At 49.5% G+C, this 21,199-nt stretch overlaps 1 protein-coding gene across 5 annotated transcripts in view; it reads right to left on the bottom strand.

The window, feature by feature from the left end:
- The window catches only part of LOC116738714 (protein HIRA), a 75,030-nt gene that overhangs the window by 8,629 nt on the left and 45,202 nt on the right, over positions 1-21,199 (bottom strand). For 4 of the 5 annotated variants that reach the window (XM_032602363.1, XM_032602365.1, XM_032602366.1 and 1 more), the window contains 9 exons: positions 11,512-11,716; positions 11,060-11,164; positions 9,339-9,487; positions 7,463-7,624; positions 7,279-7,337; positions 6,976-7,081; positions 5,628-5,750; positions 5,104-5,270; positions 3,287-3,375 (listed from right to left, as the gene is read on the bottom strand). In XM_032602363.1, coding sequence (XP_032458254.1) covers positions 3,287-3,375; positions 5,104-5,270; positions 5,628-5,750; positions 6,976-7,081; positions 7,279-7,337; positions 7,463-7,624; positions 9,339-9,487; positions 11,060-11,164; positions 11,512-11,716 — 1,165 coding nt within the window. The remainder of the gene's footprint in view (positions 1-3,286; positions 3,376-5,103; positions 5,271-5,627; positions 5,751-6,975; positions 7,082-7,278; positions 7,338-7,462; positions 7,625-9,338; positions 9,488-11,059; positions 11,165-11,511; positions 11,717-21,199) is intronic. The other variant, XM_032602364.1, reaches the window with a different exon arrangement.

The raw sequence follows: 21,199 nt of genomic DNA, 5'->3' as shown, positions 1-21,199 counted from the left end.
CAATTATACTCCAATAAAGATGTATTAAAAAAAAAAAGGCATACATTCAGAAGAGCGCTGAGGCCAGAAGGGGATGTGGCAGACAGCAGGAGTTGGCTCTGTCCAGACCTGCTCCAAGACTTCCCTGCCATACTCTTCACAGCTTGCCTTCCTGGCCTCCCTCCCAGTGGGGGTGCCCAAGTGGTCTGCCCCCTGCTGTGAGGCATGGGCTGGCTTTCCTTTTAAGAGGGTGGATGCTACTGGTACTGGCTTCCTTCTGTCTTCCTTCCTTCAATTGGACATGAAAGCCATCTTATGACATGAGGGAGAGGCCAACAGAATCACAGAGATACAGACCTCCACTTAACTCCAAAGGACTTGTTTTGGAGGACAGAATAAAACTACTTCAGCCACCACTAGACAGGGTATCATTTACCTGCAGTTGAAAGCATTTGTCATGGATATTGGGACCCCGAGCAGACCAGTGGTTTTAGGCAGTTGGTGGAGGTAAAAAGCAGGTAGCATTGCACTGATGGTGCTCCTGGGAAGGGAGCCACAGGCTCTCCTGGACAAAGCTTGGGGTCAGCAAGAACAGCAGGAAGGAGGGGGAGAGGAGGGTGCATGGCTGGTAACCGGTGGCCTGCCTGTGCTCCCTGCCCCACCTTGGCCTAGAGTGCCCACCTTCAGGCTGATACAGAGAACCTCTATGTAGAGCTCTGGCTAACGTCTTGGGCTCAGGCCCCCAGAGTGGCAGTTGGGCACAGAGTGAGGCCCCACAACCCGGCCAAGGGTAGGGCTTTGTCAGACATGTGCTCCTCCACCCCGTAAGCAGATGGCCTGTCAGGCTTCCCCAGAGGTGAGGTGTGCTGGGAAACAGCTCGACTACTGCAGGTAATTGCGAACACCCTTCCTGTTGAGGACAGGGGACAAAACTGGTTAAGCAGAAGCAGAACTCCAGGAGCTAATGTGCTGGGGTGAAGGACTGAGCCGGGGTGGGGGAAGGCAGGAATTCAGAGGGATACCTTGGCCTTGGGAACATGTACTGATCAGGAAGAGGCTGAGTGGGCTTCTGTCAGAGTTGAGAGCCCGGGGGACCAAAGCAGGGGCCTAAGGCCCATGAAAAGTGGGGGTCCCTGGTAAACCACCTCTTCTTTGTGCTGGTATCCCCAAGGGATGACCCGACCCTAGAATAAGGGTAAACTGGAAGGAAACCAGCCCCGGCACCAGCCAGTGCCCAGCTCTGAGAAGTCCCCAGGCAGCCCGGAAAACCTCCATTCCGACCGGGTTGAGACCCTGCAGAGCGGGTGCCTTAAGAGCTGGCACCAAAGCAAATAAAATGCCCTGTGCAAAAGCCACATCACCTGAGGCTCAAGCCATTTCTACAAGCAACTTTTCAAATACCATGTCCAGCAGACAGCTGAAAATAACCAGGCACTTGAGGAGATAAGATAATGTGAACGAGAACCAGTAGAAACATTTATAGGCAATAGAGACAGACCCACAAGGGCTCCTGATACTAGGACTATCAGACATGCAATTTTAAAATAAAATAACTAAGCTTACTGTGCTCAAAAGACTAAAATGAAAATTTCAAGGAGAATTAGAACTATAAAAAATGATGGAGCAGATTTTAAGAAGGGAGGACATGCTATCTCTCTGATGAGGGAAATGAAAGGGAAGCTATAACCAAAGACAGCCTCTAAGTAAAGTCCACAGAATGAATGAAAGACATAGACCGAGAGCTTTGTGAAACTTGAAAGCACCAAGGCAGGATCCCGAAAGAACTTACAAAGCAACGGAAATCGGACTGGTGGCAGTTTTAGCAACAGCAGCAAATGCTAAAAGTCTGTGGCACAATACCTTCAAGATTAAAGAGAACTGATTTTGAATTTAGCATTCTAGTAACCAACTAAACTAACATCTACAGCAACGAAATAAAAAATGGAGGCCAAGTACACACCAAGACCTCCAGAGTCCTCCCAGGACTAACCCTCCAATCTTTCACCTCTTTTACCCTCCCATCACCTCTGCTCAGCTGCTCCTTTTACACTCGAGCCCTCATACCTCAGGGCCTTTGTCCTCACTGTTCCCTCTGCCTGGATGTTCTTCCCCCAGATATCTGCGGGGCTTCCTCCCTTACCTCCTCTGATCTCTATCAATCAGTCAGTGCTTCCTCGATCACTGGATGTAAAACAGCACCCCACCAGCACTCCGCACCCCTGCCCTATTCATTGGTGTTCACAGGACCCATCCCCGTCAACACATTACATGTACTTGCTCATTTGTCTCCAATCTGCCTCTGTCCCCATGAAGGCGGGGCCCCTGAGCCTTGCTCGCTGCAGCCGGCTGCCGAGCTACACCTGGCCAGAGTGGGGCTCCACCGGCAGCTGCCCAACGGCTGAGTGAAGCAGCGGAGTGAACCGTGCCCCCAGTTCCCCGTCAACCTGTTCCTTGCCCAAGTCGATCAATGCACTCTACCCACTTGTGTGAGCCACAGTCTCATCTGTGCAATTTCATTATGTTCATTATTCTCTTTCCCTCACCTGCTCCACATCCAACCACCCACCCGCCCAGTCTTGTAGGTTTTGCCTCCAAAATACATCTTGAATCTGCTTCCTCTCCCTTCTCTGTGGCTGCCACATGGATCCAAGTTGTCTTCAGCTACTGCCAGGTCTACCTTGTCCTGATTGCTCTGCTACATCAGCGCCAACTCCTCTGCCGGCTCCCACTGGCCTAGACTAAACCCCAGCTCCTCACAAGGTCCCAGGGATCCACCTCCTGCCCTCTCTGGACTCACGTCACACCCTCTCCTCTGCCAACGATGTTCCAACCACAGCGGCCTCCATGGGCCAAGCCCTCTGCACTTCTGTCACCTCTACCAGCACATTCCCCGGTCTCCACGGAGCAGGCTCATTCCCGTCCTGGGGTTTCATCCTGAAAGTCCTCTTCCGAGGTCTCCCCGCCGCATTCTCCCAGGCACACCCGTCATCGCTCTGTTGACTGAACTGCTTACTCGCTCACGTCTGCCTCCTGACCGGACTATGAGCCTCACTACTAACAAATCCACAGCCCCCGGCAGGCAGCTTTCCCAGCACAGGCATGTGGCTGAGTGGACGCTCCCTCAGCCCCTGATGCCAAGGGCTCCTGCCAGGGTGGGTGGGCTGGCAACTCGCCCTCTCTCTGATGCCCGCAGTGTGCTAGAAGAGTGTAACAGGGAAGAATTTCAAAGCACTTTGGCTTACTTTTCAATTTCCACCTTTACTTTTCAGGAGAGATTTCTTGTGGCAAAAAGGAAAGTGGCACTTACCACTACTGTTGACTCCCATTGGCTTCCAGTGGAGGAGTGAACAGGCCCCAGTAAGTCCTTGCATATTTCTCGGAGTCGGTATTCAAACCCTAATTACAGAAAACAAAAAACAAAACAAAACAGAAATAGGAACACATTAAAAAAAGAAATAAAGTCAAGAACAGGCTAAGTTGTTGTGTACATCAAAGCAGAAAGAACAAACACCCACTTTGTTGCCTCCTTGTCTCAGTTCAGCGCTCAGAGGCCATAGCGAGAGGCTCTGACTCACCCCCCCAATCCCGGGAAACACACGCAGTGGCCGCTGTGTGCTGGGCCAGGGAAAACGAGACGTGGAAGCTCTGGGACAGACCCCCCAAGGGGGTGGAGAATGTGGGGGCTGTGGGAGGAGGAGAGTGGGCTGAGGGGGCCTACTGGAGAGGAGGTGGGGGCAGACGCGCAGGGTCAGGTGGTGTCCTTCGGGAGAAGATGGGCTTGGGAATGAATTTGGGCGGAGGAGACGGAGGAGGAGTTGGGGCTACGGCACAGCCGGGGGGAGCGCCAGCCATGCTGGAGGCAGAATCGGGGGCAGCCGAGGCCACAGGGAATGGAGGAAATCAGCCAGTGATGAGGGTGGAACCTGAGGATGCTTAGAGGAGAGCTGGTGTCCCTGTGAAGCTCGAGTCCTCCTCCCCGCGGGGAGGAAGGAGGGACAGAGAGGGTAGGGGAGTCGTGTGCGGGCCCTGGGCCATACGCACGTGAAGATGGAGAAAGAGAAGCAAGTGGTGGAGGTGAGGTGTCCCCTACAGGGGCAGCCCCAGTGAATTGAAACCCAGGATGGAGGAAACCAGAGAGGAGCCGGAGGCAGGCTTTCCGGGGGTACGGGGGTGAGGCCACACGTGACCTGAGTGCCCGGCAGAGGCACAAGGTTGCAGGAACACCGAGTGTTTATTAAGTCTGGGTGGGATGAGTCCATACTGAACTCATCCCTGGGATCTGTGGGGGAGGGGTCTGGCAACATGACGGGCGAATTCTGCGAGTTATACCCGTAGAGGTCGGGCAAGTTTTTCTCTGTCTTTTCCGTAATTAATTTGTTTTCTCTAAGTCATGAACAAAACAGGGGAGGAGTTGAAAGCAAAGCAAGAAAGGCAGGAGAGGGTGTGGGGGTGCCGGCTCCGTGACCAGGCCCAGGCTGTGTGGTGACACAGGGAGAACTGGGGAGGGCCATCCCCAGGCCACGGCCCTGGAGGCCAAGCTCAAGTGGAGGGAAGCTGGGCAAGGCCGGAGCCCACGCCTGCCTCACAGGGAGTCAAGAGGCTGTGGGAGGTCACGTCTTCCAACACCCTGCTGTCTGCTGACCCACAGGAGGAGCGGGGCGGGGCGAGGAGGGGGATCCTGGGACGGGGACATGGGTGTAAGAGCCCTGGTGGGGAAAGCTGGGCTGGAGGGCCGAGGGGAGGTGCTGGACAGCAAGCTGGCCCTTCCAGGCAGGAGAAGGAGAGGTACAGGCCCACCGATGCTCTGAGGGGGCAACGAGGTCAGGGGGAGCTGAGCCTGTGTCTGTGAGTCCTCTGCCCCCACACCCTCCTGCCGCCAATCCTTGTGGCCTCAGGGGCTGCTCGGTTCAGCCTGTGGTGGGGAGGGACACCTGCTGAACTGCCCACCTCACTGACTTGGGAGTGGGAGGGCAGGGCCCCAGGGGGCGACCATGGGAAGCCGGGAGGGAGGACAGAGCCCAGGCTGCTGCACCTGGGCCCTGACACTCGGGCCCTCGGGAGGGTCCCGTTGGGACAGGGACTGAGTGGGGCCCGGGATGACAGAAGGACCACCGGGAAGCTCACCTTCGTTCACGAGGTATCGCACGTAGAGGAGGAGCCAGTGGCGGTACTCGTGGCTGGAGCGCAGGGTGAGCGCTGCGGCGACCTGGCTCTCCAGGTAGGCCAGGGTGGTCTCCTGCTGTACCATGTGAGGCACGGAGAAGAGCCGGGCTGCCTGCCTCCCCGAGCTGCTGGGGTGGGGAGGGGCAGATATCAGACTCCACGGTGGCCCAACCGCCCCCAGGTCCTGCTGTTTTGTACCTCCCATCTAGCCCCCGAGGGGACAGGCCAGCAGCCCAGGCCCCCACCCAAAGTGCAGCCCAACATGGGGATCCATGACCCGCAGCCCCTCAGACTGCCGCCCAGGTCTTGAAGTGACAGAGCTGTGACCCTGCACCCTGAGACAGTGCTCACTGTGGCTCCCAGCCCTCGGCAGCCCCAGCCCAGCCCTGTGAGTGCCGCTGGGCTCAGGCAGTCAGAAGGCAGGCCTCGGAGGGACCACGTCCACACAGCCAGCCGGATGCCTCCCCTGCACCCGGGTCACCTACGTGGAGGCGCGGCCCTGGACTATGGCTAAGGGTCCCGAGCACAGCATGGCGTCCTGGGGTGGCAGGCTGCTCCTGAAGTCTGCACACTGGGCCAGGGAGTCCTGCTTGTCAGAAACCAGGTTCCTGGGGAGGCAAAGGCAGGAGCAGAACTCAGGGAAACCAGGAGGCCCAGCAGAGGCAGGCAGCGAGGGGCACTGAGGGAGCCGAGGTCCCTGTATGCCCATGTAGGGCCTCCTTACTCGGACACTCTGGCCCTGGGTCTTAGGTCCTGGGGGCAGGGGGAGAGTATGCCTGGGATGCTAGTCTGTCTGGGAGCCCATGTGCTGCGGCCCTCGGAAGCAGCTGAGGATTCCCAGCGTCCAGCCTCCCAGAGCTCACACAGCATCCCAGGCGTCAGCGCTTCACATTCTCTGGACCCTTCACACAATTTAAAAATAGCCTGGTGCCTACAGAGTCCACATTTCCCTTCTCAAATAACCAGCTTGTTTCCATTATTATACTAATCACATACAATACACGATATTTTCCAATTTGGAGGAGCAGGGAGTGGGGATTTTGAGGGTTGCTGCTTTTTTTTTTTTTTTAACTCAAGAAAGAGATCTCAGTCTGAGGATAAACTTGTGTCCGGCAACCCTTAACAGAGACAGGCTGGATGGTGGCACACTTGGGCCTGAAGGAGCAAGGTGCAGGCAAGAGAAAACTTCTGATTGGCTGGTACACGAGGTACACCCTTCCTAACTCTGGGTTAAGATCTCTGATGTACAAAGAAGTTTTACAGGTACTTCCCTGCTTAGGACTCCATGCTTCCTATGCAGGGGGCCCAGGTTCGATCCCTAGTTGGGGAACTAAGATCCGTGAGACATGCAGCACGGCAGAAAAAAAAAAAAGAGGTTTTACAAATATAGAAAAGGACTCCAAAATGGACAGAGCAAAGGTACAGACCTCACATGTGCTGAGTGACAGTGCAGCCCCACTAATGTACCAAGCCAGTCGGAAGTGTCCCTTGGCTCCGACTAAGCTACAAAAACAGCAGGGCTGGATGAGGCTGCCGTGAAGCTGACGGCACCTACGGAGGCCAGGCTGGAACTACTCATCAACAACCATAAAAGTTCAAATGTCTGCTCCAGACAAAGTGACCCCCGGGGAACAGTGGAGGGGAAGGACAGCGTCCCTGTGCACGGGTCTGAGGGCAGAGAGGCAGGGGGCCGGCAGGGATGGGGGCTGCACTGTGGCCTCCACTCTGGCCAGACTCCTAGGAGAAGCGGGCCAGGCGGTGCCCTTGCTGGCTGTGTTGGGTTCTGGCTCATATGGACCCTCCATGGGGCAGGGCTCAGGGCGGCATGCTTACCACGCAGACAGTGATGGGTTGAAGCAGTAGGCCTTCCCGTCCGACAGGTTCATCACGGGGATTCCATGCTGCGTCAGCAAGATCTGTGACACCGTCATGTCACTTCCTAGGGAGACACCAAGAAGGGGTTCCAGCGTATTCCCGTCAGCGGGCACCATGGCTCCCGCAGCTCTAGCCATGCAGAAGGGACCCCAGAGCCTGCTCTCCATCTCAGTTGAGCAGAGCCCTTTGTGCCAGACCTGGACTTGAGCTGCCCGCCCCCAATCCCACCCCAGGGATGGGGCGGCCCCCGGCCAGGCTCACCTGCCAAGATGGAGTGTAGGGACTCTTCCTTCACCACCACTATCTGCCTGTGCACATCCCTGGGGGAGAGAGGAGCAGCTCACCCTCCAGCCGGGCCCGAGGCCTGTGTGCCGGGGTGGGGGTGGGGGGCAACCCTCCCTGAAGCAAGGGGCACCCGCATAGCCGCTCCCGCCCTGCCTCTCACCAGACGGACAGCGTGGCTGTGGCGGTGAGGGCCATGACGTAGGAGCCAGTGCAGTGCAGGGTGGAGATCGGGGATGGCAGCAGGATGGGAGGGAGGAGGCGTCGACCACAGGTGGAGAACACGGACAGCATCCGCTTTTCACAGGCGACACACACCACGTCACTGGGGGAGCAGGGGGCTGGCATCAGGGGGGCTGGGAGCTCTGGTGGCCCCGAGATGCAGGGACAGAGCCAGGTGGGCGGCAGAGCTGATGGTGCCTACTGGAGACCTCTGCCTGGAGATGGAGTCCTCTCCCCCATGTGGTGGCTCAGGCTTTTCTGGGTTCACACGGAACTGCCCCCAGGGAGCACATGCCCGAGGAACAGCGGCCCTGACAGTGAGCCAGGAAGCAGACCTCACTGCTCGGGAGCAGCTGCAGAGCACCCCCCGCCGACAGACTCGTAGCTGAGACCAGCCAGAGGTGCCCTGGGAGGCCTCTGCCCAGACAGGCCGGGGGGAGTGTGGGGACGACAGGGTGCATCTCTCACAGGGGGTGCCCAGCTGTGCTCAGAAGGCCTTCGAGACCGGGGTGGGAGAGACATGTCGCTCCCTGAGTGAGGAAGGCTTCACCACGAGTGTATCGGCGCAGTCTCGTGTCTCTCCTCTGAGCACCCACTAGGCCCCTTGGCTCTGCCTGGCACAAGCAGGCTCTGCCTTCCTAGTGGGGTCTCCTGGGATGAGAGCAAGCCTAGAGTGAGGCCAGAGCCTCAGACCCCAGGCAGTGAGAGTAGGCGTGCAGCCAGCACAGCAAGGTCCGGCCCAGCAGCCCACTGGAACCCTGCTCCAAATCACTTCTGGGCCGCCAGCCGGCGCCTATGGTCCACACGGGCAGCCAGCTCACAGCGAGGTCAGCCAAGGAAGAGGCCGTGGGTCCCTGTGTTCTGTCTGCTCGTCCCTGTGGTCAGGGCGCACCTGCAGCAAGCCCGCTGCCAGGGATGCCGAACCTCTGGAGCTGCGGTGCCGGGGGCAGGTCTGCACGCTGGGCTGGGGCCTGGCTGGCCGCTTGGCCGGACTCTCCAGCAGCCTCTAGGTCACATGGGGAGGCTGTGCTGACACACCTGGCCCCCAGCTGGGGCATGCCAACTGCCTTGGGACCAGGGACGAAGGGGGAGCCCCAGGGGACGGAGGGAGGAACATAACGGTGGTTCTGTCCAGGCCCAGCACCTGGCTCGCTCAGGGCCAGGGTCACAGACATTGGTGAGAGTGTTTCACATGCAGCCTCATGATAAAGGATTCCGGGCCTAATGAAAACGACCAAATCTAAGCTGAAAGCTTTGTAAGACCCTCGTAGGGGTACTGAGCACACAATCCCGACTGGGGCCATACGTCCCCGGGTCCTCTTTCCAGATGGAGCATGTGCGGGGCCACCTCCAGGGGTGGTGGAAAGACACTGGGTGAATGACCACCGAATTCAGGTCTCCCCCAAAAGGGCAGATCTGGAAAGGGCTGGCCTTGGGACTCTGAGGACAGTCAGAAGTCCATGCTGACTTCCTTGGATGAAAACCTGGGGTCCAGAGAAAAGGCCAGCCAAGGTCAGAGAGAGGCAGGCAGAGCTCGGCCTGGAAATGGAGACTTCAGGAATCTGACTAAAACGCCCAGGGGGCTTAGGTGACCCTCCAGGACTCAGTTTCCTCTCCTGTAACACGGGGGTGATGGTGCCACCTTCATGGGGTGCCCCAGGGACTCGGATGATTCAGGCACCAGCTCAGTCCCGAGTGAGGCTAGGTGTAGGCCTCCCTCAGACAGGCCACCTCCCAGGACAGCCCAGTGCCCCACAGCGCAGTGCAGGGTCTTGCTTTACGTTAAATGCCGGTGGGGTGGAGACCCCTGCTCTTACCAGCTGCCGGCAGCGGTGAGGATCCGGCTGGTGAGCACCGTCTCCCACTCCTTCCCTTCCCGGCTGCACTTTAGGCGGCTCAGCTTTATGCCCCCCACGGCCGTCACCTCGTTCTCCACCTCGATGTACATGGAGGGGTCGGAGCTCACCTGGGGGAGAGAAGCAAACAGAACGTTTTCAGCAGCAGTGGCCTCAGACGTGGGCCACGGACAGAGGGAAGGACACGCAAGGGTGGAACAGAGCTGCCAGCCAACAGCAGGCTGGGGGTGGGGGTGGTCACAGGGCAGGACAGGGGGCCAGAGGTCCCAACGTGCAGCCCCCAGGGCAGGGCAAGTCCCAGGAGCTGGTGTCCACCTTGTCCTCTGTGCAGTGGAGCAGAGAATTGGTGTCACAGCTAAAGACCTCGAAGCCTCCGGATCCCACCACCTCCTCTCACAAGGGAGGATGCAGAGAAGGCAAGCAACCGGCCAAGAGAATACGGCACAGAAGGACCCCAGCCCGCTCGGGGGGACACGGGTCTCCTGACTCCTAACTGAAGGATCTTCAAAGACTGTCAGGTTTGGCCAGAACAGAGGCTGTGTCGGCACTTGGAGGAAAGGTCTGGAAAGCCCTTAGGCCCTCCAGCTCCTTGGCAGTGCACCTTGGCATGCACACTGGAGCCCAGTGTCACTGACAGGAGGGTCGCCAGAAAAGCGTGGGGAGACGTGTGCAGTTCAGCACCAGCTCCACAGGGGCTCAGCCTCGTGTTTTGTGTCTGGGGAGCAGACAGGCAGATACCCCACGTGGGACCTAGGTGAGCGGTTCGTACTTGTGTGGCCACACAGTGGGTGAGCTGGGGTGGAGGATCGGCTGTGGCTGGGGGCTGGGCCCCCAGAAACCGAGAACAGCCCCACACAGCACTCCGCAAGGAAGGCCCTGGGGTGAGGGGGGCCGGCTGAGTTTGGGAGGGGGATTTGTGCAAGAAGAACCAGGGGACCCCACCCTTAGACCCAGAAGGACCTGTCCACCTGCCCCCTGGCAGCCCTGAGGGGCAGCCTGGGCTGGGGCAGCGTGCAGCCCAGGCTGGGGCAGCGTGCAGCCCACCTGCATGTGGGGTTCTAAACGGTTTCCCGAGGACATGAACCTGAGCTGAGGTATAGAGGGTGGGAGATGACGCCGTGTGCAAGGCCTGGTACGGGTGCTGGGCTGAGCGGCCAGAGGGCCTCTGGGGATAAAGGACTACTTGCTGTAGATCTGTGTTTTGAACAAGTCCGTAGTTAGAAGATTCCACTCGAGACCTTGAAAGGCCCTGATGATGACCCCACACTGGGCACTGGGAAGTGGACAGGCCAGCAGGCTGGTCAAGAGACAGACCAGTGCCACACGGTCCCATGGGCTGAGCCCACGGCCAAGAGTGGAGATCGAGGAGGCTTCCAGGAGAAGGAACACCTGGGACAGGTCTTGAAGGAGCTGGGAACCCAGAAGATGGAGGGTAAAGCCATGGAGGAGAGGCGTGGGAGCTGGGGAAGTGAGGGGTCCCAGAGGAGAGGCCAGCCTTCTTGTTAAGATTGGGTGGCTGCTCTGCTCAGCCACAACTTCCCCCAGAAGGTGACGGAGAGCCACTTGAAAGCAGCCCCAAGTCTGTGACAATTCAGGGTTTACAGCCCCCAGGGGGTGGGGGTGGGCAGGCAGACAAACAGAATGTGCAGGCTCAGGAGGGAGGGAGGCAGAGGTCTGCTCACCTGCAGGGTGAAGGTTCTCTGGGGGCCCGGCATGGGCAGCTTCAGCGCAGCTGCTGGGACAGACAAACACACGGCGTCCTTCTCTGCGGTCAGGGCAGCTGGGGACTGCAAAAGCAGAGATGTCCCTGAGCCCTGCCCGGCACTGGAGGGCAGTGCCAGGTAAAGGTGAGTCACCAGAGGTGAGGCTGGGCCTACTACCTGGGTGTTTCCACCCTCTGTGAGGGCAGATGAACGCTACAGAGACCCCTACTGCAGAGACAAGGCAGCTGACCCCAGGGAGGGGCTCAAGGACTCTGGGTGGGTCGGGGCAGTTCTGGAGGTATACGTGTCCATGCCAGCTGTCCCCACACCGATGAGGCATGCGGGGCCCCCCTTCCTCCCCAGGGCATATGCAGGCCCCCACACCTAGCTCAGGAGGTGGGCCGGGGGCAACACTAGCCCGCCAGCCTCACCTGCACAGACAGGGACATGGGCATGAGCCGCGAGTCCTTCCGAGGCCGCCCTTTCTTCTTCTTCTCCACCGTTTCCACCTCGAGCTCCAGCTTCCGCTTGGAGAGTGAGGAGGGCTTGGCCACAGGGACCTTCTCGTCGCTGTCACTGCTGCTCTCCAGGACATCCCGGGGCCGCAGCTCCTTCACAAGGCTCTGCTCTTTCAACCTGCACAAACACAGACACCCGTGGCTTTTCCACAGGACTACTAGCTTCATGATAATCAATAAAATCCATACTCATCCCCAAAAGTTAATAAATTAAAAAAGTAGGAGAGGACTTCTGGTTTCTGCTCTAAGATGCAAACAGCTTGGGAGTCGTCATTCTCACTCTTAAAATAAGAGGAAAACTGAAAACCTGTATACCAACAACTCTTCTTAGACCCACCAGAGAAACAGCTGTCCTGCCAACTGGAGACAAGGCGAAGACATAAAACCGCCTGGAGCCCCCACCAGGGAGGGAGGAGGGCACCCACACTTGTGTTAGTTTTATCTCCAGGAGCTCCACCAGTTGTCATGGGTGGAGATCAGGAATGGAGGGCTCCTCCCATATGCTTTGGGCTGAGGAAGGGGAAAGCAACCACTCTGAAACATACCCAGAGTCCTGTTCTCCTTAACAAAAGCCTTCCCCCAAGGAAAACTACTTTACTGAGTATGATGTGACCTGGGGGCAGGGCAATCAACCAACTCCAGCCTAGCCCCCCTCCACACGCACTAAGAAACTCTCTTGAAGGTCACAGGCCAGGGACTCTGGCCCAACAACAACACAGGAGACAATCATGAGACTAGAGAGTGCTTCTCCTCCCCAATACCTCACAAAATCAACAGGGCCCCTGTGTAATAAGAACACTAGATCACAACTAAGAGAACTGCAAGACACAGACTCCATTTAACAAGGAGTTTCTAGGGAAACTCAAGGAAAACAGGGAGAGAAAAGCAAAGACACCAGAAGAAATGGAAGCCTCTAACACCTGCAGCTTCAGGAGACAGTAAATAAGACCTAATTCTTACCAGGTAAACAAAACCTCACATTAAAGACCTTTTACCCCCAGTTCCTATTACTTAGTACATTATGTCCAGGTTTCAACAAAAATTACAAGACACGATAAAGGCAAAACAAAACAAAATCAAACAAAAACCCAAAATGAAACAGTCTTGAGATGAAGCAGGATCAGAACCAGAGTCAGACATGGCAGCAATTTTGGAATTATGAGGCCAGGATTTTTAAATAACTTATTAATATGTTAAGGGCTCTAATGGAAAAATCAGGACTACACACAAGAACAGATGGATCATATAAGCAAAGAGAATTTAATAATAATAATAGCTAAGACTTTTTCAAAATTAATGAAAGATACCAAACCACAGATCTCAGCTGCTCAGAGAACACTAAGTAGAATAAATACCAAAAAGTCCACACCTACCTACACATAACATAAACTGCAGCAAACCAAAGACAAACAGAAACTCTTGAGAGAAGCAGAGGGAAAAATACACTTCAGCTAATAAGGGACAGAATAAAGATTACAACAGACCTCTCTTCAGAAACCGTTCAAGCAAAAACTGACTGAAGTGAAACATATAATGTGTTAAAAACAAACCCACCAACCTAGAATTCTGTATCCACTGAAATTATATCTCAAAAATGAAAGAGAAATAAAGATTTTCTCAGACAAAAACAACAAAAAGACACTAGAGGAAATGTGTTGTCAGCAGAACTGCCTTGCAAGAAATGTTAAAAGAAGTTCTTCAGAGAGAAGGAAAATGATACAGGTCAGAAACTTAGATCTGCATGAAGAAAGTGCTAGAGAAAGAATAAGTACTGTAAGAATTTTTATTTGTCTTATTCTTAATTAAAAGATAACTTTTTGGGAATTCTCTGGCAGTCCAGTGGTTAGGACTCTTTGCTCCAAATGCAGGGGGCCTGGGTTTGATCCCTGGTTGGGGAACTAAGATCCCACATACCACAATAAGCACGTGTGCCACAACTACTTAGCCCGTGAGCTCTAGAACTCAAGTGCTGCAACTAGAGAAGCCCGAGTGCCATAACAAAGACCCAGTGCAGCCAAAATTAATTAATTAATTTAAAAAAAGAACAAATCACATTCTCTAAATAAGAAATAAAAAACAGAACATAATCATATTATAAAAAAAATCCCTGGTCGGGGAACTAAAATCCCACAGGCCACACACACACACACACACACACACACACACACACAAAGTGAAAGATAACTTTTTGTTCAAACTAGTAACAGCAACAATGTATTGGATGATAAGTGAAATAAATAAACAGTAGCAATGTTATATGTCTTGGAAAGAAAGAACTGGGAATACTTTGTTAACAGGCACCTGCACTACCCTTCAGCATTATAACATTATTTGAAAGTGTATTTAGTTATAAATGTTTATTTCAAACTGTAGGGCAACCACTAAAAAAAATTTAAAAAGCAGTACAGTTGACATGCTAAGAGAGACAATGGAAGAGATACATTATCTTACTATCTAAGATATTCTTAGATAATGCTAAGAGATAATATAAGAGAGAGAAAATGGAATCATACCAAAAACATGCTCAATTAAAACCAGAGAAGGCAGAAGAAAAAGGGGGAGACCAAAATCGTTAAGAATATGGTAGATATTAATTCACTATATCAATAACCACTTTAAATATAAATATTCCAAATATACCAATTAAAAGAAACTGACAAAAATAATGAAAAAGAAAACCCAAGTATATGTTGTCTACAAGAAACTCAGCTTAAATATAAAGACACATAAATTAAAAGTAAAGGCTGGTTCCAACTATATGATATTCTGGAAAACAAAAAACTATGGAAATAGTAAAAAAAAAATATCAGTTATTGCCAGTGGTTGGGAGGAGAGAGGGATGAACAGGCAGAGTGCAGAGGATTGTTAGGTCAGTGAAACTATTTTGTATGATACCATTATGGTGGTAGATACATGTCCTTATACACTGTCCAAACCCACAGAATGCACAACACCAAAGGTGAACACTTAATGTAAACTATAGACTTTGGGTGATAATGATGTGTCTGTGTAGTTTTATTGGTTGTAACCAATGTATCACTCAGATGTGGGATGTCAATAGTTAAGGCAGAGGGGTATATGAGAACTCTCTGTACTTTCTGTACAATTTTGCTGTGAACCTTAAACTGTTCAAAAAAAATAAGTCTACTCTTTAAAAAAAGGGATGGAGAAGGACATGCCACACTGACACTAATTAAAAGAAAGCTGGAGTAGCTGTATTAATCTCAGACAAAGCAGTCATCAGAGTAAGGAAAATTATCAAGAATAAAGACAGGCATTATATGATGATAAGAGGGCCGATTTTCCAAGAAGACATAGCAATCCTTAATATGCATACATCTAACAACGGAGTGTGTCAAAATACATGTGGAAAAACTGATAGAACTGGAAGAAGAACTAGACAAGTCCACTATTATAGCTGGAGATTTCCATATACCTCTATCAGTAATCAACAGATCCAGGAGACAGAAAATCAATGAGGACATAATTAATTGAACAGTACCATCATTCATTGTATTTAATTGACATTTATAAAATACTTCATTTATCAATAGCAGAATATACATTATTCTCAAGATCACATGGAATATTCACTAGTATAGACCATATTCTGGGTCATAAAATATACTCTAACAAATATAAAAGAACAGAAATCATACAAAGTGTGCTTCAAGACCACAACAGAATTAAAGTAGACATCAATAACAGAAAGTCAGAAAACACACATCTTTCATGATTAAACAACATTTCTAAATAACACATGGATCAGAGAAAAAGTCTCAAAAGGAATTTTAAAATATGGAATTAAATGAAAATGAAAACACAATGTCAGATTTTATGGGATACAGTGAAAGCAGTGCTTAGAGGGAAACTTATTGCAGAGAATGCATAAATTAGAAAAAAAGAAAGACCTGAAATAACTTCACCTTTAGGAACTAGAAAAAGATGAGCAAGCAGTAGAAAATTAATAATAAAAAATAAATAAATAATAATAAATAATAAAAATAATATTAATGCAAGAATAAGCAAAATAATGTAAAGCAAGCAGAATAAAGTAAATAGTAAAAATTAGAGCATAAATCAATGAAACTGAAAAGGGAAAATAGAGAAAAATCAATGAAATAAAAAGCCAGTTCTTTGAAAAGATCAATAAAATTGATAAACTTATAGTGAGGCTAATCAGAAAAGGAGAGAGAAGACACAAATTACTAATATCAGAAATGAAAGGGGAGGGACTTCCCTCGTGGTGCAGTGGTTAAGAATCCGCCAATGCCGGGACACAGGTTCAAGCCCTGATCCAGGAAGATTCCACATGCCGCGGAGCAACTAAGCCTGCGCACAACTACTGAGCCTGTGCTCTAGAGCCCGTGCTCCACAATGAGAAACCACCGCAATGAGAAGCCTGCGCACCTCAACAAAGAGTAGCCCCCGCTCACCGCAACTAGAGAAAGCCCGCGTGCAGCAACAAAGACCCAATGCAGCCAAAAAATAAAATAAAACAATTTATATAAAAATAAAGAAATGAAAGGGGAGGTAAGCAACAAGGATTTACTGTATAGCACAAGGATCCATATTCAATATCTTGTAATAACCTATAATGGAAAATAATCTGAAAAATATATAGCTGAATGATTTTGCTACACAAAATATATTGTGTGAGACTAACACAATATTGTAAATCAAATACACATCAATAAAAAAGAAAGAAATGAAAGGGGGCCCTCACTACTGATCCCATCCATGGACATCAAAAGATCATAAAGGAATATTATGAATGACTTTATACCCATATATTTGATAAGTTAGTTAAAATGGACCAGTTCTTTGAAAAAAAAATCCACAAAACTCACACAAGGAAAAATAATCTGAATAGACCTGTATCTATTAAAGAAATTAACCAACAATTAATAATCTTCCAAGAAAGAAAGCACCAGACCCAGACAGTTTTACTGGTGAATTCTATCAAACATTTAAGAAAGAAATTATACCAATTCTCCACAATCTGTTCCAGAAAAGAGAAGTAGAGGAAATAAATCCTAACTCCTATGAGGCCAGCATTACCCTAATATCCAAACCAGATTACAAGAAAGAAGAACTACAGACCAATCTCTCTCATGAACAAAGATTCAAAAATCCTCAACAAAATATTAGCAAATTGAATCCAACAATGTATAAAACGAATTATACACCATGACCAAATGGGATTTATTCCAGGTAGGCATACTGATTCAACATTCAAAAATCAATTAATGTAACCCACCACATCCAACAACACTAAAGAAGAGCATTATGACCATATCAACTGATGCAGAAAAAGCATATGACAAAACCAAACATCTATTAATGATAAAAACTTAGCAAACTAGAAATAGAGAACTTAACTTGATAAAGAATAACCCAAAAAAAACCTTACTGTTAACAATGTACTGGAAGTCTTAGCTAATGCAGTATGACAAGAGAAGGAAATAAAAGGTATAAAGATTGGGAAGGAAGAATAAAACTGTGTTCAGTGAATAAAAACATCAGTGATGACATTGTGTCATTGTAGAAAATTCCAAAGAATCAACAACAACAAAATCTGTAACTAATAAGCAATTACACCAAGGTTGCAAGATACAAGGTTAACATACAAAAGTCAATTGCTTTTCTATATACCAGCAATGAACAAGTGGTATTTGAAATTCTAAACACAATACCACTTATACTGGTGCCAAAAGAGCAATAATTTGATAAAAATATAACAAAATATGTATAAATTCTATGAAGGAAACAATACTCTGATGAAAGAAATCAAAGATCTAAATAAACTGAGATATTTTATGTTCATGAATAGGAAGACTCAATATTGTTAAGATGTCAACTTTTCCTAACTTGATCTAGAGATTCAATGGAATCACAATAAAAATCCCAGGAACTTATACTATAGTATCAACAAACTTATTCTAAAGTTTATATGAGAAGGAAAAGACCGCAAAATAGATCTAAACAAATGTAGTCAATTGATCTTTGATAAAGGCAAAGACATAGAATAATCTTTCAACAAATGGTGCTGGCACAAATGGACGTCCACATGCAAATACTAAATCTAGACACAGACCGTACACCTTTCACAAACATTAACTCAAAACGGATCATAGATCTAAGTGTAAAATGCAAAACTATAAAATGAGAACTCAGAAGAAAACATAGTAGGAAGTCTAGGTGAGCTTGGGTTTGGCAATGAGTTTTTTTTTTTTTTTTTTTTTTGCGGTACGCGGGTCTCTTACTGTTGTGGCCTCCCCCGTTGTGGAGCACAGGCTCCAGACGCGCAGGCTCAGCAGCCATGGCTCACGGGCCCAGCCACCCCGCGGCATGTGGGATCTTCCCGGACCGTGGCACGAACCCGTGTCCCCTGCATCGGCAGGCGGACTCTCAACCACTGCGCCACCAGGGAGGCCCTGGCAATGAGTTTTTGATACAACACCAAAAGCATGATCCATGACAGAAAAAAAAAAAATCTAATGTGTTGGACTTCATTAACATTAAAAATTTCTGCTCTGAGAAAGACACTGTCAAGAGAATGGAAAGCCAAATCAAAGACTGGGAGAAAATATCTGTGAATCACATTACCTGAAAAAAGACTTGTATCTAAAATATACAAAGAATTCTTAAAATTCAGCAGTAAGAAATAACCAATTAGGGCTTCCCTGGTGGCACAGTGGTTGAGAATCCACCTGCCAGTTCAGGGAACACGGGTTCGATCCCTGGTCCGGGAGGATGCCACATGCTGTGGAGCAGCTAGGCCCGTGCGCCACAACTACTGAGCCCACGTGCTGCAACTGCTGAAGCCCACGCGCCTGGAGCCCGTGCTCTGCAGCTAAGAGAGGCCACCGCAATGAGAAGCCCGCGCATTGCAATGAAGAGTGGCCCCCGCTTGCCGCAATTAGAGAAAGCCCACGCGCAGCAATGAAGACCCAACACAGCCAAAATAAATAAATAAAACAAATAAATAAATTAAAAAAAAAAGAACCAATTTAAAAAAATGAACAAAGATCTGAACAGGCACTCACCAAAGATGAGATGGCTGATAAGTGTATAAAAAGATGTTCAGCATCATATGTCATTCAGCAATTGAAAATTAAAACAAGATACCACTAAACACTTATTAGAACGGCTAAAACCCAGAAAATTGATGATACCAAATGCCAACAAGGATGTGGATCAAATGAACACATTCACTGTTGGTGGGACTGCAGTCATTTTGGAAGACAGTCTGGCAGTTTCTTACAAAGCTAAACCTAGTCTTACCATACCAACCAGCAATTGCACTCCTAGGTATCTGCCCAGTGGAGATGAAAACATATATTCACACAAAAACCTATACGTGAGTACTGACAGCAGTTTTTATACATCATCTATATATAATTGCCAAAAAATGGAAGAAACCGTGATGTCCTTCAATGGGGGAATGCTTAAACTGTGGTACATACAAACTATGTGCATCCATACAATGGGACAAGATCTGTTAATAAAAAGAAATAAGCTATCAAATCATGAAAATGCACGGAAGAACCTTAAATGGATATTACTAAGTAAAAGACACTCATTTGAAAAGGCTAGGTACAGTATGTTTCCAATTATATCACATTCTAGGAAAGGCAAAACTGTAGAGACAGTAAAAAGATCAGTGGTTTTCAGGTATTCGGGGAGGACAGAGGGAGGGATAAACAGCTGAAGCAAGAGGGATGTTCAGGAGGTGAACTTACTGTGCCTGATACCAGACCCTCCTGCTGCCTCAGAAGCAGGAAGCTTGGCCCTAAGTGAATACTCACTCACTGCCACTTTCTTATTTTTTTGGGTTTTTGATTCTTTTATTTATTCACTGCCTTTTCAAGGGAGAAGCTGAGAATGGCAAACTTGATGAGCCCTTATTCTATAGTTCCTGCTGGAGCTGTATGTGTGGCTGAAAGGCCTTATGAAATGTGGGTAACACAGCTACTGAGGGACAATCTCTGGTGGCATCGGGCCCAGGTCATGCATCAAGACTTTGCCCTCTAGCAGCCTGATTCAAGGGGTAGCCTCTGCACTTCTCAAAGCAGGGTCTGCACTCCCTGAGAGCTAGGAACTGACAACGAAAAGGGCCATGGAGACCTACAAGGTGAACATCTTCCCTCAGTGAACGGAAGGAATTCCTAGCTATGGTGCCCTGTGGTTTCACTAAGGTGGAGATTGTGTTTTATTCTGGCTATTCAGAGCTCACTCCATTTCCAAAACTGAGATTTCAATACTTGCTTAAGCCTATGAAACATCGGCCACTCCCTCTTGACCAATGCCCCACAGCCCGCCCTCTTTGGGGAACTCCTGTTAGGTGCACGCAGACCCTACCCTCTGCCCTCCAGACACTCCTCCTTGGGCTCCACCTCTTCACCTCTGCAGCACCCAGGCCATTTCCTCAGATCAAATGCGCTCCTCAGCTGGGCCTCCTCTGCTGTCAAATATGCCCACTGAGGTTTTTTTTTTTTTGGACACATGGCTTGCAGGATCTTAGTTCCCCGACCAGGTATTGAAACCTGGGCCTCTGGCAGTGAAAGTACTGAGTCCTAACCACTGGACCGCCAGGGAATTCCCTCCGCTGACTCTTCAATTGCAATGATTATTATTTTTCTTTTCCAAAAGTATTTTTGGGTTCATTTCCAAATCTATCTGGTCTTTTTGATGGTGTATTATTTCTGACTCAGCTATAATTCACATACTATAAAAGTCACCATTTTAAAGTATAGAATTGAGTAGTTTTTAGTATATTCATAAGGCCATCAATCATCACCGCTAAGCCTTGAGCACTTTCATAATCCCCAAAAGAAACTTTGTATCCATCAGCACTCACCCCATCCTGCCCTGGCAACCACTAATCTACTTTCTGTCTCCATAGATTTGCCTATTCTGGAATTAAATATAAATGGAATCATATAACATGTGGTCCTTTGTGACTGGCTTCTTTCACTTAGCATAACGTTGTCAAGGATTTTCCCCTGTTGTGGCATGTATAAGCATTCCATTCCTTTTTATTGCCAAATAATATTATTGATATATTGTATGGATGTACCACATTTTAAAAATCCATTCTTCAATTGATGGACATTTGGGATATTTCCACTTTTTTGCTATTACGAATAATACGGATATGAACTTTTTTTTTGGCTGTATTGGGTCTTCATTGTGGCATGTGGATCTTTCATTGCAGCATGCAGGCTTCTCTCTAGTTGTGGTGTGCAGGCTCAGTATTTGCGGCAAATGGGCTCTCTAATTGCGGCACTCAGGCTTAGTTGCCCTGCAGGATGTGGGATCTTAGTTGCCCGACAAGGGATCAAACCCATGTCCCCTGCATTGGAAGGTGGATTCTTAACCACTGGACCACCAGGGAAGTCCCCTGATATGAACTTTTGTGTACAAGTTTTTACATGAATACGTTTTCAATTCTCTTCGGTACCTACCTAGGTGTGGGATTGCTGGCTCAGACAGTAACTCTATTTTAACCATTTATGGAAACGCCAGATTGTCCTCTAAACCAGCTGAACCATTTTACAATCCCACCAGAATCTACGAGGGTCCTGATTTCTCCCCA

Source organism: Phocoena sinus, chromosome 14 (genome assembly GCF_008692025.1).
Source record: "Phocoena sinus isolate mPhoSin1 chromosome 14, mPhoSin1.pri, whole genome shotgun sequence".
Taxonomy (NCBI): domain Eukaryota; kingdom Metazoa; phylum Chordata; class Mammalia; order Artiodactyla; family Phocoenidae; genus Phocoena; species Phocoena sinus.
Note: the sequence above shows the minus strand (reverse complement) of the source record. Positions and strands in the feature narration are given on the sequence as shown.